General features: G+C 44.8%; 2 protein-coding genes across 2 annotated transcripts; one reads left to right on the plus strand and one right to left on the minus strand.

Moving 5' to 3' along the window:
- The first annotated feature begins 1,459 nt into the window (after positions 1-1,459).
- Positions 1,460-7,755, plus strand: LOC115109913 (uncharacterized). The gene is made up of 4 exons (XM_029635163.2): positions 1,460-1,521; positions 3,190-5,835; positions 6,748-6,836; positions 7,171-7,755. The coding sequence occupies exons 2-4, from the start codon at positions 3,267-3,269 to the stop codon at positions 7,267-7,269; spliced, it is 2,757 nt and encodes a 918-aa protein (XP_029491023.2). The 5' UTR covers positions 1,460-1,521; positions 3,190-3,266; the 3' UTR covers positions 7,270-7,755.
- Positions 7,756-11,830: 4,075 nt separating this feature from the next.
- LOC115110899 (anoctamin-10-like) lies at positions 11,831-13,342 on the minus strand. Its single transcript, XM_029636818.2, has one exon. The coding sequence runs from the start codon at positions 13,340-13,342 to the stop codon at positions 11,831-11,833; it is 1,512 nt and encodes a 503-aa protein (XP_029492678.2).
- Positions 13,343-21,937: the final 8,595 nt, after the last annotated feature.

Genomic DNA, 21,937 nt, shown 5'->3' on the forward strand with positions numbered 1-21,937 from the left:
GAGAGCATTTGTGAACAGCAGTTTTCAGTTCTTTCCACAGATTCTCGATTGGATTCAGGTCTGGACTTTGACTTGGCCATTCTAACACCTGGATATGTTTATTTTTGAACCATTCCATTGTAGATTTTGCTTTATGTTTTGGATCATTGTCTTGTTGGAAGACAAATCTCCGTCCGTCTCAGGTCTTTTGCAGACTCCATCAGGTTTTCTTCCAGAATGGTCCTGTATTTGGCTCCATCCATCTTCCCATCAATTTTAACCATCTTCCCTGTCCCTGCTGAAGAAAAGCAGGCCCAAACCATGATGCTGCCACCACCATGTTTGACAGTGGGGATGGTATGTTCAGGGTGATGAGCTGTGTTGCTTTTACGCCAAACATAACGTTTTGCATTGTTGCCAAAAAGTTCAATTTTGGTTTCATCTGACCAGAGCACCTTCTTCCACATGTTTGGTGTGTCTCCCAGGTGGCTTGTGGCAAACTTTAAACGACACTTTTTATGGATATCTTTAAGAAATGGCTTTCTTCTTGCCACTCTTCCATAAAGGCCAGATTTGTGCAATATACGACTGATTGTTGTCCTATGGACAGAGTCTCCCACCTCAGCTGTAGATCTCTGCAGTTCATCCAGAGTGATCATGGGCCTCTTGGCTGCATCTCTGATCAGTCTTCTCCTTGTATGAGCTGAAAGTTTAGAGGGACGGCCAGGTCTTGGTAGATTTGCAGTGGTCTGATACTCCTTCCATTTCAATATTATCGCTTGCACAGTGCTCCTTGAAATGTTTAAAGCTTGGGAAATCTTTTTGTATCCAAATCCGGCTTTAAACTTCTTCACAACAGTATCTCGGACCTGCCTGGTGTGTTCCTTGTTCTTCATGATGCTCTCTGCGCTTTTAACGGACCTCTGAGACTATCACAGTGCAGGTGCATTTATACGGAGACTTGATTACACACAGGTGGATTGTATTTATCATCATTAGTCATTTAGGTCAACATTGGATCATTCAGAGATCCTCACTGAACTTCTGGAGAGAGTTTGTAAAGGGTCTGAATAATTTTGCACGGCCAATTTTTCAGTTTTTGATTTGTTAAAAAAGTTTGAAATATCCAATAAATGTCGTTCCACTTCATGATTGTGTCCCACTTGTTGTTGATTCTCCACAAAAAAATACAGTTTTATATCTTTATGTTTGAAGCCTGAAATGGGGCAAAAGGTCGCAAAGTTCAAGGGGGCCGAATACTTTCGCAAGGCACTGTATATGAGCAGAATTACTGTCTTACCACAATTAGCCATGAAATCCCTAGTATAAAAGAGATACTATTTTTCTGGAAGATGTGCTATGTCATTTTCCCTAAAATGTTCCCCACGTGGGCCAGCCCTGGAGCAATTCGAGTTGTAGTCAATGAGCTTCAGCCCCTTCGCCGTTTGAGTGACAGGCAGTCTCACCTCTCACATGTCTCAGCAGCAGCCTAGCAGCATCATTCAGACAGAAGCCTGGACACAGCATCGACACTGCAAACAGGTGTGTCTCTTTCTTATTATTCATTTTACAGTACCTTGCCGTATTCTGATATTATACTGTTAGTTACCAACCTTTTGTCATTAGTAGCACTCACAGATGCATATGATTAATTTACATTTCATTTCCATAACCCATTTAGTTTTCATAAACGTTATTATCGATCACAAAGTAACAACTCTTGAAACAAGCGTCTGGCTTTACTTTAATATAGATATATACAGCCTACAGTTTATTGCCACAAAAAGGTTTTAAATATTTGAGATTTCAGGATATTTGATATGTCATGAGGTGATATGTATAATTAATTGTGGTTTTCAAGGAAGAGCTTGTATTTGTATCACTGAGAAATGTTTGGTTGACTTCCTCTTAATGGAGGAGATAAGCTCATTAAATATCATTAATATTTTGCGTTGCGATGCAATCACTTCATACAGTGTGGCTGGCTTTTTGATAATCCAGGGCTAGTGTATGGATGGCTATAAGCCTGAGGGTAAATATAGACATATAAATCTCACCTGCCCCTGAGGTGACTACAGATGTAGGAATTTAATTCAATCATTCTTCTGTTGCTAAGAATTTTCCTGCACAGCAGAAAACACAAACTTGTAGTGTTTTTAAAAGGCTTCTAAAGTTTGAAATTTCAGACTTGATTTACAAAAATGGCTAATCCACACAATAATTCACCTTTCCTACTGCTGCAGGATTCTTTTCTTGCTGTAGCAAACTGTCTTAAAATGAAGATCCTACATCTGTAGATGACATGGGAGCATTTGTAATTAGACACGATGACAGACAGAACTGCACAACCTCAATGACAATGACCGTTCTGATCAGTTTGCCATTGTGCATCGTAAAAAAATCTGGTGTCATCTTAACAGGTGTGGTGTCTGGAGACATTCATGCAAATGACATACCGTAAACATGAATTTTCATTATGTGGTTTACTGGTTCTCACAGAGAGAGCTCTCTAATGTGGCTGGAGTTGAAATTAGTATGTTGTCATGAAGTCAATGTTTTGAGCTTAAAGGCTGAAAGTGATGTGGCTCTGGAGGAGAAAGCTGTGAAGGAGGCTCCTGTAGCAGATGCATAGTGGATGTGCCAGACAGTGAAAAGCTGATTACTCTTCTCCCTAGTAAGCAGAACTCTGCTCAGGTCATTTGCATCACCATTGTAGTGTCAGCTAGTAAATATGTCAGGTGAGAGAGAACAGAATGCACTACAACTTTCAGATCATGTCCTTCATTTTAAAGCTTAAAAGGTGAAGTTGCAATTTGTGAGTATATATTTATAAAATCCAAGTTCCATGTTTTAGTGATGTGAAACTCTCATACTGTAATCAATTCCCATAAAGTCACATTATGCCAGGCCAAAGCTGGCATAATGACAGTTAACCTTTCTTTCGACTGATCTGACAGCAGTCCTCAAAAGAAACTTGGGCAATAGCAGATTCACAAACGTTTACTCTATTGTCCTATTTCTGCTGGTAATACCTGACATCTACAACATTGCTATAAAAATATACATTTTTAGTACACACTTGAAAGACCAACACATTTCGTAACTATTTGGTTTACTGAATGGTAGACCATCTAAGCCTTGTGGTGTATGTTTTTTGAAGGGGCTCAAATAACATGCCTCTAATTGCAAAGTCATTAACATATATTTCAGATTGTGACACTGAAACCAAAGACAGTGAAAGGAGAAAAATAAAAATATTAACAGGTGTGAAGTTATACCCCATCACTATGGAAACAGAGCCCATGGTCAGCCCCCGATCTCCTAAGAGTCCAGTCTCCCAGGAGGATTGTGGTCTCTGGATGGAGGTTGGCTGTAAACCGGCAGAGGACACAGATATGGCCAAAGACAACTCCTCCCTGACTTCTGGGGAAAAGCCCTGTGAGGCCTGGCAGGCTGTCATACCACCTCCCCCTTTGGTCAGCGCAGGCCACCCCGATAGGATGGAGGAGGATGAGTACGTCTTCATCCTTCCCCCACCATGCAAAGACCCTTCTTGTCCAGAAGAGGGCAGCACTATGGAGCCCAATGTTGGGGCCAGAAGCGTCACAGAGGCTAAAGACAATCCCAGGAGCTTAGATGGAGTTCAATCTGAGCAGCCTAGCAGCACTCCAGTCATGGACAAGGCTACAGTAACAGTGGAAGAGGAGCAGCAGACTGAACTGAAGAAGGGAGGATCTGAGGATATCACAGTGCTGACTGAAAGACCTGGCTCTGTCACGCCACCACCAACAGACGGATATAAAGCAGTGGGTGCCAGTAGCCCTGAGCAGCCACATCCGAACATGGAAACCAGCATTCTGAAAGAGACAGATTCTGTCCCATCATCACAGACAAGGGAGTCTGAGCCAGAGCACAGCCTTGACAACAATAGTCATCCAACCCATGAAGGGACCATCATAGAGCCAGAACATTCAGACGAGAGTAACAATGATGTTGAGGACATGGTCGATCGTAGATCACTAGACTACGACATGACCAAAGACGAGTGGGTCAGGAGAGACAGTGCTAGCAGTGACGTCCAGTGCCTCCAGCCTCACATATCTATTTCAAGAGGCTTATCCAGAGAACAGGTATCAGTGCCCTCGCCTCAGTCACCTGCCTCTGAGCAGCAGGAGCAGCAGGAGGTTAGCAGCCTGACAGTAGCTGAAGACATCCAGCAGGGGGAGCAGCTGCTGCATCGCCTGCATCTGGTGCAACAGAGACAGGACGGACAACAGGTGCCACAGGAGCCTCCGCCCGCACACCAGGTAGCCATGAAGACAACCAATCAGGATACAGGCTACCAGGAGGGAGAGAGAATTGAGTGTAGAAAGGAAGAGGAAGTGAGGAGTGAGGGAAGCGGTGAAGAGAGAGTACAGACTGTCGAGGTGGAAGAGAGAGAGCAGGGAGAGAGAGTACAGACTGTCGAGGTGGAAGAGAGAGAGCAGGGAGAGAGAGTACAGACTGTCGAGGTGGAAGAGAGAGAGCAGGGAGAGAGAGTACAGACTGTCGAGGTGGAAGAGAGAGAGCAGGGAGAGAGAGTAAAGACTGTCGAGGTGGAAGAGAGGGCAGCGGTAAGTGAGGAAGACACAGAGATTCCAGAGAAAGAACATATTGAAACAGTGGCAGGAGAGAAAGCGGAGGAGGTCCAGTCTCGTCCTTCTGCCCAGCTCAGTGTCCAACCTATGGTCAGGATTGAGATGGAATGCAGTGACGATGACCAGAGTGACAGCGGGGTGTCCACTGACTTCTCCCCTGTCGGCACACACGAGATCCACACGACCACATCCCCCATCATAGACAACAAGGCTCCCCCACCCCAGAAAGAGACTCCCATCGAGAGGGAGATCCGGCGATCTGCTGAAAGGGAGCAGAGCCTGCCGCGGTCCAGGTGCATGTCAAACACCCAGGAAGGTCAGGAGGTGGTAGACATCCCCCTGATGAAGACTCCGCTGCTGGCTAAGACACTGTCCTCTAAGGCAGGGCCGGGGCAGGGCGCTGACTGGCAGTTCTCAGAGAAGAAGATGCAGAAGGAGATCAGCCAGGAGATCCAGAGGGAGCTTGTCCTGGTGAACATGGGGAAGATCCCTGGAGTCTACAGCAAGGGAACAGTACACCAGATGAGCGAGAGGAAGCTGCTGTTTGAAGCCTTCCAACAAGGCAATGCAGAAGGACCCACCAGGCACAGGAGACCCCTCACCACAGCAGGCCTGGGGATGAGAGGTCATGTCTACCCCTCTGTGCTGGAGAGGACGCGTAGCATGGAGCTTGTCTCTTTTAAAGGCTGCCCTCTCTCAAGAGCCCACTCCCACCAGCTGTTTGACTTAAAGGCCCAAAAGGAGGCTAGCTCAGGCCAAAACCCAAGTGCAGAGAACCAACCCGCCGCCAAAGGAGCAGCGAGGAAGGTGGTTATTCTGGAAAGTGACAACACAATCATAGCCCACTATCCAAACCGAGACATAGGAGCCCAGCGCCTCTACAGAAGCCTAGACTGCCTAAGTATAGGGGGCACTGTCTCTACAGAGGAGGAGCACACGGATGAGGTGAGGGGAGAACAGCCAGGGAATGAGGACGAGGGCTCTGACATCCTCAGGGAGAACCCCTTCTTTAAGCTGCGTCCCTCCCTGGCCATGAAGCCGGAGGTGGAGAAGGACATCCGGGAAGCCAGGGAGAGGGAGGAGGAGCTGCGCAGGCAGAGGTGTAGTCTGTACGGAGAGGCAGGAGTCGGTGGGGGCAGGCCAGACGGCACAGAGGACCCCAGCCCAGACTCACCTACCACACGCATTCCCTCATCCACCTCCTCTTTCACAGCATCAGGTCAGTGGACATGTCCTATATTACATGTAGAATTCCTTTGTGTTTGAATTGGGGCAAAGTGAGGGGGAGTCACATGTTCGAATTTTTGCAAAAAGTATTTGTTTGTGCCATCGTGATTTGGTGTTGCGTCAACATATGATAAACACACCTAGCTGAGGGAAAGTGGATAAGCCAGTTATAGCCTCATTCATTCCACAGCACACATTCATCTCAGCCCAAGCACTTTAATGTCTGCCTATTTGCATTAGCATCAGATAATGTTATTATGGGCACAGTATTGTCGTCAACTTAGTGTCATCAAGGGCAAGATCACTCTGGCTGAACACTTATCTGAATCAGCAGCACATGCCACAGAGAGACTTTGTAGGATGTAACCAAAGTTACCACAGCAGTACAAAGGCCAGGAAGTTCAGATCAAGGGTGTTTTGGGCATCTGCATGTTTGAGATGGCAGATATGTCTTGGGGGGCAGCAAGGGGTTCTGTGAGCACAGTGCAGTCACAGCTTATTTCTGAATCATATGAGTATGTATATTCTAGATTGATAAACTTGTGGACCTTGGGATGTTTATTTATATATATATATATATATATATATATATATATATATATGTAGTGACACATATATATGGCTGTGACCTGTGACCACTGATATTAGAGGTCTGGGGGGACAGACGGAAGAAGATCATTTCCTTGACTTCTAGCATGATTCAAATAAAATGAACTAGTTCCAAAAATAGCCATCAGAGGAATTACAATATGAATTATAGTAACTGCAATGGATACATCTTCAAATGGTACGGAGTCTAGAAGGAGTTTGTATTTTTACTTAGCAGTGTTTTGGAGCCTTCTTGATCAGTCTGTAAATCCTTTCCTTATCCCATTTCATTATTCCTTATCCTGCCTCTCTGCAGTTGATGGCCGACAATCCAAGGGGAAGTTGGATCGGACCTGGCCTCCTCCCAATCCTAAGAGTGCTAGGGAGAACCCTGGACAAACACAGGTACAGCTCTGCTTTCCTAGAAGTTTCCTCCCTGTGACAGGAACACAACATGTCATTCACTCACAAGCTTTGATTGCAATTATACTGTATGTCTGTCTCTGCTAGCAATGTAACAGTAGTTCTGTTGAGAAGCGGTGTATTTACACTGGCAAAGCTGACCTCAACATTTATTTTCAGAAGTAAACTGGCCTATAATGTTTGACATCTGACAAGGGATGTGTTTATATTCCAGTTCTGTGTGTGGCTAAATGGAGATTGACTGACATGTAAGAAAACCTAACCTGCTAATCAGACTAGCTAAATCCATTTCCTGTGTCCTGCATTATCTCTCCAGGAGCCCAAGGTTTACAAGGCAGGCGGCCAGAAAACTCCTCTGTGGCAGCGTTGGGAGGCAGGTATGGTGAACGGGCCACTGCCACGGGAACAGGACTGATACTGGAGGTCACCAATACCAGGACTTCTATAACATTAACATTTCAAATGTATCACTAAGGAACTAGGATGGTAGAACTGCATAATTCACTACGACGGCAGAAACTTGAATTAGTATTAGCTTGAACATTCCATGCTTTGTAAGACTAGCATCTGTTTTGTATATACCATTACAATTTCATGACAAATATTCACAATGTACAAAAGACGTCCTCTCTCATTTAACTGCTCTGCTTGTAAAGGTTTAACTCCTGTTCAGTGTTCGATCAAAATGACAAATGTCATCCACAATACAGAGAAATGTCATTATCAAGAATTGCATAAATGTGAAGGTAATCAAAACTACTATAAATGTTTCAGTAAACGCACAAATGCCGCAATCATATCTCAATTTTGTCCCATCAGGCTTATCAGTATTGTACAGTTTGTTAATACAATCGAGTGAGGAGAAATTAAGTGCATACATTAAATATCCTTTTCAAATCAACTCTGTCTAATTTATCTTGCTACAGGAAGGTTCCTGTCCTTCATGTTATAGTCACGACTGACAGTGAACAAACAAGAACCTAAAGTAATTGGCATTTACATTTTTTTGTTGTTATATGCTTGGACCCAGATGCATTTTTAACACCAATAGGACTATTATCCTGGGTGCAACCATGTTTGACTCAGCAAGCATAGTTAGCTAACCATAACCCACCCAGTCTACTTCAACATGAGCTCGGGCCTCTGTGGCTACAGCTAAGGTTTCACTATCTGCCATAAGTCACAAGTTAGAGGTGAGACAGACAGCGTTCTGGCCTCTCAATGATTGAATGGAGTATGACATAATGACATGGAGTAACCAAAGTTCAGTCCATCAACATATAAAACACTGTCATGATATGACTCAGATGAATAGTGGAAACAGGGTTCTGTTTTAACACCAGAAATGTTTGAGTAAAACACTCAAACACCAGAAATGTTTGAGGCATAGGCAGGATGCAGTAGATGCATGGGCTAAATTATAGATGGGCTATGTACAGGTGCAGTAATCTGTGAGCTGCTCTGACAGTTGGTGCTTAAAGCTAGTGAGGGAGATAAGTGTTTCCAGTTTCAGAGATTTGTGTAGTTCATTCCAGTCATTGGCAGCAGAGAACTGGAAGGAGAGGCGGCCAAAGGAGGAATTGGCTTTGGGGGTGACCAGAGAGATATACCTGCTGGAGCGTGTGCTACAGGTGGGTGATGCTATGGTGACCAGCAAGCTGAGATAAGGGGGGACTTTACCTAGCAGGGTCTTGTAGATGACCTGGAGCCAGTGGGTTTGGCGACGAGTATGAAGCGAGGGCCAGCCAACGAGAGCGTACAGGTCGCAGTAGTGGGTAGTATATGGGGCTTTGGTGACAAAACAGATGGCACTGTGATAGACTGCATCCAATTTATTGAGTAGGGTATTGGAGGCTATTTTGTAAATGACATCGCCGAAGTCGAGGATCGGTAGGAGGGTCAGTTTTACGAGGGTATGTTTGGCAGTATGAGTGAAGGATGCTTTGTTGCGAAATAGGAAGCCAATTCTAGATTTAACTTTGGATTGGAGATGTTTGATGTGAGTCTGGAAGGAGAGTTTACAGTCTAACCAGACACCTAGGTATTTGTAGTTGTCCACATATTCTAAGTCAGAACCGCCAGAGTAGTGATGCTGGACGGAAGGGCAGGTGGAAGAGCATGCATTTAGTTTTACTTGTATTTAAGAGCAGTTGGAGGCCACGGAAGGAGAGTTGTATGGCATTGAAGCTCGTCTGGAGGTTAGTTAACACAGTGTCCAAAGAAGGGCCAGTATACAGAATGGTGTCGTCTGCGTCAAGGTGTATCAGAGATTCACCAGCAGCAAGAGCGACATAATTGATGTATACAGAGAAGAGAATCGGCCCAAGAATTGAACCCTGTGGCACCCCCATAGAGACTGCCAGAGGCCCTCTGATTTGACACACTGAACTGTATCAGAGAAGTAATTTGTGAACCAGGCGAGGCAATCATTTGAGAAACCAAGGCTATTGAGTCTGCCGATGAGGATGTGGTGATTGACAGAGTCGAATGCCTTGGCCAGGTCAATGAATACGGCTGCACAGTATTGCTTCTTATCGATGGCGGTTAAGATATCGTTTAGGAACTTGAGGGTGGCTGAGGTGCACCCATGACCAGCTCTGAAACCAGATTGCATAGCGGAGAAGGTGCGGTGGGATTCAAAATGGTCAGTAATCTGTTTGTTGACTTGGCTTTCGAAGACCTTAGAAAGGCACTGTAGGATATATATACAGTAGGTCTGTAGCAGTTTGGGTCAAGAGTGTCCCCCCCTTTGAAGAGGGGGATGACCGCAGCTGCTTTCCAATCTTTGGGAATCTCAGATGACACGAAAGTAATAGGGGTTGCAACAATTTCGGCAGATTATTTTAGAAAGAAAGGGTCCAGATTGTCTAGCCCAGCTGATTTGTAGGGGTCCAGATTTTGCCGCTATTTCAGAACATCAGCTGACTGGATTTGGGAGAAGGAGAAATGGGGAAGGGTTGGGTGAGTTGCTGTGCGGGATGCAGTGCTGTTGATCGGGGTAGGGGTAGCCAGGTGGAAAGCATGGCCAGCCGTAGAAAAATGCTTATTGAAATTCTCAATTATAGTGGATTTATCGATGCTGACAGAGTTTCCTATCCTCAGTGCAGTGGGCAGCTGGGAGGAGATGCTCTTATTCTCCATGGACTTTACAGTGTCCCATAACTTTTTTGTGTTTGTGTTGCAGGAAGCAAATTTCTGCTTGAAAAGATAGCCTTGGCTTTTCTAACTGCCTGTGTATATTGGTTTCTAACTTCCCTGAAAAGTTACATATCACGGGGGCTGTTCGATGCTAATGCAGAATGCCACAGGATTTTTTTGTGTTGGTTAAGGGCAGTCAGGACTGGAGAGAACCAAGGGCTATATCTGTTCCTGGTTCAAAATTTATTTGATGAAATGGTGAGGAAGGCATTTAAATTTAAAAAACAGACATTCTCTACTGACGGGAGGAGGTCAATATCCTTCCAGGATACCCGGGCCAGGTCAATTAGAAAGGCCTGCTCGCTGAAGTGTTTCAGGGAGCGTTTGACAGTGATGAGTGGAGGTTGTTTGACCACTGACCCATTACGGATGCAGGCAATGAGGCAGTGATCACTGAGATCTTGGTTGAAAACAGCAGAGGTGTGTTTAGAGGGCATGTTGGTTAGGATGATATCCATGAGGGTGCCCGTGTTTACGGCTTTGGGGTGGTACCTGGTGGGTTCATTGATAATTTGTGTGAGATTGAGGGCATCAAACTTAGATTGTAGGATGGCTGTAGGACTATATATGACTATAGATAGACTATAGATGAGTAATGTAGGGTATGTAATCATTATATAAAGTGGCATTGTTTAAAGTGCCAAGTGATACATTTATTGCATCCCATTTTTAATTACTAAAGTGGCTAGAGATGAGTCAGTATGTTGGCAGCAGCCACTCAATGTTAGTGATGGCTGTTTAACAGTCTGATGGCCTTGAGATAGAAGCTGTTTTTCAGTCTCTCGGTCCCAGCTTTGATGCACCTGTACTGACCTCGCCTTCTGGATGATAGCGGGGTGAACAGGCAGTGGCTCAGGTGGTTGTTGTCCTTGATGACCTTTTTGGCCTTCCTGTGATATCGGGTGCTGTAGGTGTCCCGGAGGGCAGGTAGTTTGCCCCCGGTGATGCGCTGTGCAGCATCTCTGGAGAGCCTTATGGTTTTGGGCGGAGCCGTTTAGGCCAAAGTCTGGAACCACAATAACTTTCACATTACATTATTTTTAAGTTATATCTTATTAAAATGTAGAAGAAAGAACCCAGGAGACTACCTGCTATGTCTGAGTTGCAATTTAGAAAGCAATAGCAATGTTTGAAGAATCAAAGGCTAGCAGCACCCTCTTATGGCACTGGAAGGCCTGGGTGTAAGTCCATAAACACTGTAAAATGCCACTGTAATCTAGTAATGTGCAGTGTCTTTATTAATGCAGATACATATTTGATACATACTGTAGCTCGGTCATCTGTTTACCAAACATATATCAGTCTCAAAAAGCTGATCATTAAAACAGGACTTTCTCCTACTAGGACTTTCTCCAGTCTGTGATCGGTGGAGAGTGTCTAATCTGTGAGGTCACAGACATGACCACTGAGTTTAGCCTTGCTTAGTACCATCTGTCAGTCCCACTGCCAGGGCGGAAGGACTCCAGTCATAGTGTTAATTGTCTGACTGTTATCACCATTCAACGTAGGCCAAAAGTCTGGGCATAGCCTACAGTAGATGGGACAACGGTTAAGAATGATCCTCTAAAGATCCCAGATATAGATGTGTGAGCTTGATTTGTTTGAGAAAGCTTTCTGTACTCTAATGCCAAAGTTGATAGATTCTGTAAAAGAAAAATGATACCCCTACACACACGCACAAACAGCACACCTACAGTATGTCATTCCTCACTCCTCACTTTATTTGCAGGACACAATGATCCTTCCACAAAGCCTAAAGCTGAGTGGCTGCTGCATCTCTACAGTATGTGAGAGTGCTGCTGTTGATGGTGCTGGTGGCGATGGAGCCTGTGGAGGTGGGGTTGGCGAGTCTCAGGCCGCTCTGCCTTTCTGCCAACAAACCAGGCCAGGTGGAGGAGCAGGAAGGTGACCGCCCCTCTCAGGCTCAGCAGCGACAGCTGCAGCAGGACGAAGGCCCTGAGCATTTCCCACCCAGTATAACTCAGGAAGAGAAGCCTGAACTCCAGAGAGGACCACAGCAGGAGGGAGTTGAGCAGGACAGCCAGGGCCTCAAAGCCACAGAAGACCCGCTGCCACAAAACGTTACCCCCGGGGGATGTTCTGGGGAAGGGGCGGCGTGCACCTGAACACAGGTGCCACAAGTCCATGCAGGATTTAGCTATGATGGTCAACAGGCACCAGAGGGCACACTGGGGGTAGATGCCTGAGAAGAACATGACGTGGCAGTAGGAGATGAGGAGCTCCAGGTAGCTCCAGGTCTGGGTGTCACACAGTGGTCTGTTGCTCTGCTCTGTGATCTGTCTAAGGACGGGAGACTGATGTTCCTGGTGGGCGCGGCCAGGGGGCATCCTCATCCTCCTCAGGCGGCGCAATAGCGTGGCGGACAGCAGCTTAATGACCAGGTGGGTGGCCAGCTGCACAGATAGGTGGAAGCGCACCATGGTGAGGTCATACAGGACCAGAGCCCTGTAGAGGTGGATGGAAAAGTGGTTGAAGAGGCAGGAGAGGATAACCTCAGGGAGCAGGGGCTGTTGCCTTGGTGACTGATGCCCTGGCGGCTCGGGATCAGGGCTGAGGCCGTGGGACAGTTGGAATGCAACACAGTCCATCCCTGCCATGGCAACCGTGAGGGCGATTTTGGGGAGGTAGACAAGGATGTTGTGAAAGAGGAAACTGAGCTCTTCTCTCAGGAGGAAGTCCCCCACTAGTCCATCTAGGTGTAAATACATCAGGATTGGGATGGAGGAGAGGCAGAGGGTGCAGGTTAGGAAGGCAACAGAGTGTTGCAGTCTCCTCAAGCTCATCTTTCCAAAAGGGTGGGCATCGATCTGGGGCTGTGGTGGTGCTGTGCCCTGTGCCACCCTGGGCACCGCTGCTGCTGTTGATGAGTGACTGTGTGACGGATGAGTGACCACAGTCCCCCAGTCCCTCTGCAGGGCTTTGCTCTTCTCCCTCCAGCCCTGCAGGAACAGCTCTGACCACACTACACTGGAGAGGGTGAAAAAGACCAGGTTGTTCCCCAGCCTGAGGGGGTAGAAGGAGAGAAACATGGACAACGTGGATTTCAGGAGGAGAGCATTGACCAGCGAACCCTCAAACCCAAAGTAGAGGGCCACCGCCTCCCCGAAATAAGCCCTGATATCTTCCAGCAGCTGCCAATGCTCTCTCTGGCTGAAGGGTTTGAGGCCACACCAGCCAGCCCACCACCTCCCCTGGAGGCTCTTAAGCAGTGGGGCTTCATGTAGGGGGTAGATGCTAGTTAGGACTCTTAAGCGGGACAGACTGGCCATCACTGGTTCTCCTGGAAGGAGGGGAATCCGCTGGAGCACCTGAATTTCCTCCCCTCCCCCACTCTCAGCCTGTCTAGGATCCTCTGCACCAGGGTCACACACTCAGCCGATGACAGCATCCCATACACCCCCTCTGTGGGGCGCGTCCCCCCAGGTCCCCCACCTCCCGTGCCTGACCTCCTATAGTGCAGCAGGGCTTGTGTCTGAACAGAAGGTCCTCGTCAGCCTCCAGGAGCAGCCGCTCTGGCGTGGCCCCCACCACCATGATGACACCCCCGGCCCTGGTCTGGCTGATCACTCTGGCCAAGAGGTCTAGTCCCCCCAGTGGCTCAGGTGTAAGGATCTTCCCTAGGAGCCAGTCCACAGTGTCAGCCTCCACCTCAGGGTGGAACTCCAGCAGAATCAGAGAGGTGATCTCATTAAGGTGCTGCACAGGGAGCATGAAGGCTGCCATGGTGATGTTGGTGAGTTCTTTCCTCCGTGTGTTCCCTCCTCCTAATAACATGCTGTCCCGAAGGGCGGTCATGGTTCCTTCTTCCTGGTGTTGACAGGGGGTTCTGCATAGGTTTCGCCAGCCCCCTGCTTCCTCTCTTCTCTTCACAGGGTACAGGGACAGGGCTTCGATGGACAAGATTGTCTCAGCACACAGTGCCACAGGGATTTATGATGACACTAGCTGTAGCTGTGAGAATGTCTGACAGCGGGGCAGCACAGTGCAGTTGCATTGTGACATCAGCACGTTGTCATAGAATAATTTTTGTCACTAGTTAGCACAAACACAAAGTCAGAATTAGCCTTTTGGTTTTAATTTAGGGTTAGGGTTAGGCATAAGGTTAGCAATGTGGTTAGGGACAAGGTTAGGTAAAAAAATATATATTTTAAGAAGATGAATTGTAGAAATAGGTGGGGTTTAGCCATAATTCTGACTCTGTGGCTGTGGTAACTAGTGACAACCTAGAAGAATGTCCTGTTTTCTCATACACTGAGCTATAATGAAATTAGCATTCATCTAATTCTGGGCACTGAGGTGGTGGCATTGAGACTGCTGGAAAACATTTTGCATACCTTTTTATAAAACTTTTTTTTTAAGTCTACAACCTTGGATTTCTTCACAATTTATTGTGTTACAAAGTGGGATTGAAATGGATTTAATTGTCTTTTTTCCCCAACAATTCACACAAAATACTCTGTTATGTCAAAATGGAAGAAAATATAAAAAATACAAAATACAAAATAAAACATTAATATACCTTGATTAGATAAGTATTCAACCCTCATCCAATACATGTTAGAAAAACGTTGGCAGTTATTGCAGATGTGAGTCTTCTTGGGTAAGTCTCTAAGAGTTTTGCACACCTATATTGTGCAATATTGGCCCATTATTCTTTTCAAAATTCTTCAAGCTCTGTCAAGGTGTAGGGAATCATGGCTCGAGAGACATTTTCAAGCAGATTTAAGTCAAAACTGTAACTTGGCCGCTCAGGAACATTGACTGTCTTCTTAGTAAGCAACTCCAGTGTAGATTAGGCTTTATGTTGAAGGTTATTGTCCTGCTGAAATATCAATTGCTGTGGTTTTCCTCTATGAATTTGGCTGTGAATCTTTGCCATTGTCAAGCATTTTTATTTTATTTTATTTAACTAGGCAAGTCAGTTAAGAGCATCTTATTTACAATGACAGCCTAAAGGGGAACAGTGGGTTAACTGCCTTGTTCAGGGGAAGAACAACAGATTTGGACCTTGTCAGCTCAGGGATTCAATCCAGCAACCTTTTGGTTACTGGCCCGACGCTCTAACCACTAGGCTACCCGCATACCATGATGCATCAGCCACCATGCTTGAAAATAAGAAGGCAGCTATTCAGTGATGTGTTGTGTTAGACTTTCCCTAAACATAAGGCTTTGCATTCAGGCCAGAAAGAGTATTCCTTTGCCATGTTTTTTTCCCCTTTTCACTATTATTTCACACATACACATGCATGTTAAAACAAAACAAAAAAACATCTTCATATTTTTATTCTTCTTATCACTCTGTCATGTAAGTAATTATTGTGGAGTCACTACAATGTTGCTGATCCCTCCTCAGTTTTCGCGTCACAGACATTGAACTGTGTCGCCCAATGGCCTCATGGTGACGTCCCTAAGCAGTTTCCTTCCTTTCCTGCAGCTCAGTTCAGAAGGACGACTGCATCTTTGATGTGTCTGGGTGGTTTAGTACATCAACCGCAGCATAATTATTAACTTGACCATGCTTAAAGATATATACAATTCCTGATGTGTTATTGTTAACCATCTACCAATTACTGCCCTTCTTTAAGAGGCTTTCGAAAAACTCCCAGGTCTTTATAGTTGAATCTGTGCTTGAAATTCAACACTTGACTGAGGGACCTTACAGATGTTGTGTGTACAGTATGGGGGTCATAGGAAAGGTTGGTCCTTTAAAAATCATGTCAACCCCTATTATTTCACACAGAGTCCATATAACTTATTATGTGATTTGTTAAGCAAACATTTTACTTCAGAAATAATTTAGGCTTGCCTAAGCAAAGGGGGTGAATACTTATGCATCGACTATATTTTAGTTATAGATTTTTTATTAAGTTGTAAAAATGTGTAGAATTTTCTTTTCACTTTGATATTATGGAGTATTTTGCGTCTAATTAATGGCAAAAAAAAACGTACAATTTACATCTATTTCAATCCCACTTTGTAACACAACTAAATGTGAAAAGGTTCAAGGGGGTGTAAACTTTCTATAGGCAATGTAGCGTTCATACTCTCATAATCAAAACATACAATATCATTAATTTACTAACCTGAAAATGAGTGGTCAATTCCTCTTCAAAAAGTAAAAAATAGTTGATCCAATTAACAGTAATATGTAGGTCTATTTAAATTAGCACAGCAAAGAGGCTCTGTGGGTGGATTCAGACATGTGATACGATCTTTTACCAGAAGATGGTGATATCACCCTTACAAATAGGAGAAAGCATTTCCTATACAGTACGGTAGTTCCACAAAGTCACTACAAGGGTAATATGAATCAGGGTGTTGCTGACGACTGAAAATAATTTATGCAACTTGTGTGACTAATCCAGCTATGAGTCACTAATATCCTACTTAGTGATAGAACACTGCTACCGGTGATGTGCACCAGTTAACACCAAGCAAAAATAACACCTCAACAACACCGCCTGCTAAACTGATTCGTTTTTCTATTTCTGAAATACCATTGAAATATGAGTCTCTGACTCATAGGCTTGTATACAAAGCCTGCAGTGTAGTGTTTATTATGCAATTGATACAGTTGAGTCTAACAAAAGCCATTGGAGTGATGCCAAGCCTCACACAGCGTTCCAGCATTTCTTGAAACCAATTGGCTGACTTTCGTAATTTCTTCCGGGAAAATGAATATGCATACCTCCAGCCAGAAAACAGCAGAGAAAACAGGGAGTGGGGAAGGGAGAGGGTGAGAGAGGAGGGTAAGATGCAGGAGTGAAAGAGAGAGACAGTACGGTCCATTCATTCCAGTCTCACTCTCCCAGTGTTCGTCAATAAGAGGAGCAGTCTGTGTGGCCTCAGGCAGAGTGTAGCTGTGACAGCTCTGACATCACCACTCCTTCAAATACCCTGAGATGAGATGGGGGCCCAACAAACTGCCAGCAGAGACAAGCCTAGAGGATGACTCACCCACCTCACCCCCATCATACAGAGTCCATCAGGAAGCTCACAAGTGGCTCTGCCCGTCTGCCAGATAGATGTGTACAAGTTTTCTTCCACGGAACAGATATACATCAATGAATACTTCATGACCACTAAAAGCCTGTTTTCTTCTTTCAATCTAATGTAACTGACATCTATGGGGTCCTTTGAGGTGGATAAAAAGAAGAAAGGTTGATGAGGGAATAAATCACTTTTGCATAGGTAATGAATGAGTCCAAGGTTTATGTTTGGGAAACAGTTTTAGTGCATTTGCATCTCAAAGAAGAAAATATTCTGTAAAACTTTAAATGTAAATTAATGGAAGCACAAATATTTGACCTTACTTCCAGGAGGGCAGACCGTTTTGGTTCTACACATAAGATATATATAACACCTGTTTACAGGAGATTCTGACTTGCCTGTTCTGCCATCTGAATAAATTAATTGAAATGAATAAACCAACATTGGAAGAGGGTCCATGGTGTAATAACAACAAACAGTCCTCAAATGGCCCAACTATGGTATGCCATTGTCCTCACTATACCCTGCTCTCTCCCTTCGTCCTTCTTTACCCCCCCCCCTAAAAAAAAACAATTGTCTAATTCAATAAGACAACATTACAAGGGCCAACAACAAAGACAAGGTTGTCACAATTAGATGATGAATAGTTGGACTCTAGCCTTGCTGTCACAACTCCTACCGAAGGTGGCTCCCCTTCCTGTTCGGGTGGTGCTCGGCGGTCGTCGTCACCGGTCTACTAGCTGCCACCGATCCCTTTTTCCCTTTTCTGTTGGTTTGGTCTGATTTGTTTCACCTGTTTCTTGTTTAGACTTTTAGTTTGGCTATTTAAGTCGGTAGGCCCGCCTGCTCTTCGTGTGCTTGGCTATTTAAGTCGGTAGGCCCGCCTGCTCTTCGTGTGCTTGGCTATTTAAGTCGGTAGGCCGCCTGCTCTTCGTGCGGGCTTGGTTTGGTTCCTGTTTTGGGAATTTGTTTTATGACGATCAGTTTCGTTTTATATACGATTTTGCCCGGTGCTGAATAAAGCGCTATTCAGAACTTTCTGCCTCCTGCACCTGACTCCTCACCCACTACGCCTAATTTAATCTCTAAAAAATGTACCTAATTAATTGCACCCAAATTTGCCATTTTAATTTATAGGATTTATATAATATAGAATAAATATAGTAGCTAACATCTGATTCTAACAATGAGTTAGTCTTGAGTAATTAAAGAAATGGTCAAAAACAATCCACGGACCCCCCACATCCCACGACCCCCCACAATCCACGGACCCCCCACATCCCACGGACCCCCACATCCCACGGCCCCCCACATCCCACGGCCCCCACATCCCACGACCCCCACATCCCACGGACCCCCACATCCCACGGACCCCCCACATCCCACGACCCCCCACAATCCACGGACCCCCACATCCCACGACCCCCACATCCCACGACCCCCACATCCCACGGACCCCCATCCCACGACCCCCCACATCCCACGGACCCTCCACATCGTGAGCATTCCAAACTTGCTCAATGGGTGACATGTCTAGTAAGTATGCAGGCCATGGGACAAGAACTGGGACATTTTCAGCTTCCAGGAGTTGTGTACAGATCCTTGTGACATGGGGCCGTGAATTATCATGCTGAAACATGAGGTGATGGTGGTGGATGAATGGCACGACAATGGGCCTCAGGATCTCGTTCACAATGTTGACCTCCGCCAAACCACTCACCCACACAACACCATACAGGTGGTCAGCTGTTGTGAGGCTGGTTGAATGTACTGCCAAATTCTCTAAAATGACGTAGGAGGCGGCTTATGGTAGAGATATGAACATTAAATTCTCTAGCAACAGCTTTGGTGGACAACCCTGCAGCCAGCATGCCAATTGCACACTCCTCAAAACTTGAGACATCTGTGGCATTGTGTTGTGTGACAAAACTGCACATTTTAGAGTGGCCTTTTATTGTCCCCAGCACAAGATGCACCTGTGTAATGATCATGCCGTTTAATCAGCTTCTTGATATGCCACACCTGTCAGGTGGATGGATTATCTTGGCAAATGAGAAATGCAGGGATGTAACCAAATTTGTGCACAACATTTGAGAGAAATAAGCTTTTTGTGCGTATGGACATTTCTGGGATCTTTTATTTCAGCCCATGAAACCAACACTGTAGATGTTGAGTTTATATTTTTGTTCAGTGTAGTATGTTCAGAGAAATGTGTCATTGAATTTGTTGGGTGTATGTCTCATTCTGACCACTAGATCGTGGGGAAAACAGGGGGTACACACCAAATTTACTGAGAATACATTACATAGGATAAAGATTCAAAACTCTGAGCCACAGCTCCATACTACTTGTCCATCATAGAGAACTGACACTATATACTTGTTGTTGGGGTGGGATTGGCGTGGGGTTTGACTAATTATTTGGATTCCTCATGTCTTACTCATTGTTAGAAAAAAGTTTGGTCCAAATTGGCTGTTAGGTACTATAACTATTGATTATATGAATCCTATATATTAAAATTGCCAATTTTGGTGCAGTCAATCAACTTAATTCCTCAAAGATCAAATGATATTTTAACACAATAATGCTTATGGAATGCTTATCTTATCTGCTTCTTACTACAGAAATGATTTCATAACAATCTGAGATGGTGGGTGTCATGGCTTGCTGAAATGACATGGAACGACCCATGACTGGTTCGCTACAGTGGTAAATCAGTCTGGTATATTACAAGCTAGTTAGACTCCACCAGCTGTGAATCTTTTCTCTGTGGTGATTCAACACCAGTATGCATTATTGTACACTTCCACAATAAATCCTTTATCAATTGTCAAAGTAGCAGCATGGAGCAATTTGAAAACCCCCAGGGTTTCTCAATCCAGGAAAGGAATGATAGCAAGTGAGGCTCAGCCCAACCTATTGTCCCCATGTCACAATTACATAGCCTATATCTGATGACAGTAGATGACAGTTCCCATCACTGACCAATCCAAATGTGTTATTAGCCTTGGCGGCTAGCTCTGGCATGGGGTTTGTTCAGAGGATCAGGGGCTGAAGTAACTTTGGGTTAAGCTCTTACAGCCAACTGTTCAAAGCCTTTTTTCACTGTTCTTCCTCTGTACTGCCATTACTCTATTTATGGAGTTAGTGGAAAGACCGTACTTGCAGTACCTTTACTTGAGAAAGCCTTTGGATCTTTTTCTGGAACACCAACAGACATGACATAAACCTCAACATCACATCATGGGCAAAACATTAGTCCAACAAGGAGTATCCATCACTGAAGCTGTGAATACTAATTCTGCTAACTAACTCTGAAAATGAATTGGTGTAATTACAGTGATGGAAAGACCCCTGTCTATCTGAGCATGTGCCTGGCAGTGTTGATCCAACATGTTACATTAGAGGGTGTTATGAAGTGTACTTAGTGGTCTCTGGCAACAGAATAAGTGAGTATGATGGAGGAAGTCCTCTCTGATAACGACACTAACCTCGTTCCTTTGTTTGAGTGGATTCACTCTGACACTGCAGCACTAATCTGGATAGTACAACATGTTTCAAATTCAAATGAATGAGAGGGAGGCGGTTATCTGAGGATGATGCAACAACTATTTTGAACATAGGCCAACTGATATTGATTGACAGGTCATTTAACGGTTTCGCAGTACACAGAGTTACACTGAGCCAGGCTGTGCTGATATGGTCATGTTAGCAATGGGGGAGAAAGGAGAGTTTTGTTTTAGCTTTGGTAGTGTGGTGGAATCAGTATTGGAACTGGTCATAACCTCAGCAATGTTGGTGGAAGAGCAGAGGTGACACGAGTAGAGGGACATTCCAAAATGTCTCGAGCATGGCATACTGGAAGAGTCTGGAGCTGTGAAAGTATAAATAGAGTAATGACAGGGTGGCTCTTGCATGCACACTTGGAAAATAATCTGTTTGACATGGCTCAGGGCCTTGCAATGTGTTAGGCTTTCATGTGTCATGTCATGTCTAAAGGCTGTCAACTACAGGAGGGATTAGCGAACCAAAAAAGTAAGTCTATCAGCCTCACACCAAAACATCTGTGGCCATATTTGTCTCAACATTTTTATTGCAAATGCATTTTTTGTCTTCCTTAGACACATATCACATATCACATATCTGACATATAACAATCTGAAAAACTATACATATGCTGAACAATCCCAAGCCTTTTCCCTCTGCAACCAGCAGTGAAATTAGTGTTCAGGACACTGTGCCACTGGTATGCTGGCAGGCACAAGGTGGAAACTGGGCCATATATATCTGTCCTTGAGGCTGATTATGAATGTATTATGTAAGTGCACAGCATGGGTTACATAACCCTAGTCATGCACTCACTCTCTACCCCCACCCCTCTGTGCTATAGATTGTTCAACAACACCAACCCACCAGTAAGAATAATACAACTAAGACCCCCCCCCCCCCCCCACACACACACACACACAACTCCCTCCGTCACAAGCTCTGAGGATTTATATCTTATTTCATGACAACTTAACAATGCGTTTGACTTCATGACAGATGTCATAGTAGAGTAGTTGCACAACAAATATACAGTGAGACAACAAAGTATTTAGTCAGCCACCAATTGTGCAAGTTCTCCCACTTAAAAAGATGAGAGAGGCCTGTTTTCATCATAGGTACACTTCAATTATGACAGACAAAATGAGGAAAAAAAAATCCAGAAAATCACATTGTAGAATTTTTAATGAATTTATTTGCAAATTATGGTGGAAAATAAGTATTTGGTCAATAACAAAAGTTTATCTCAATACTTTGTTATATACCCTTTGTTGGCAATGACAGAGGTCAAACGTTTTCTGTAAGTCTTCACAAAGTTTTCACACACT

The sequence above is a fragment of the Oncorhynchus nerka genome, linkage group LG21 (genome assembly GCF_034236695.1).
Source record: "Oncorhynchus nerka isolate Pitt River linkage group LG21, Oner_Uvic_2.0, whole genome shotgun sequence".
Taxonomy (NCBI): Eukaryota; Metazoa; Chordata; class Actinopteri; order Salmoniformes; family Salmonidae; genus Oncorhynchus; species Oncorhynchus nerka.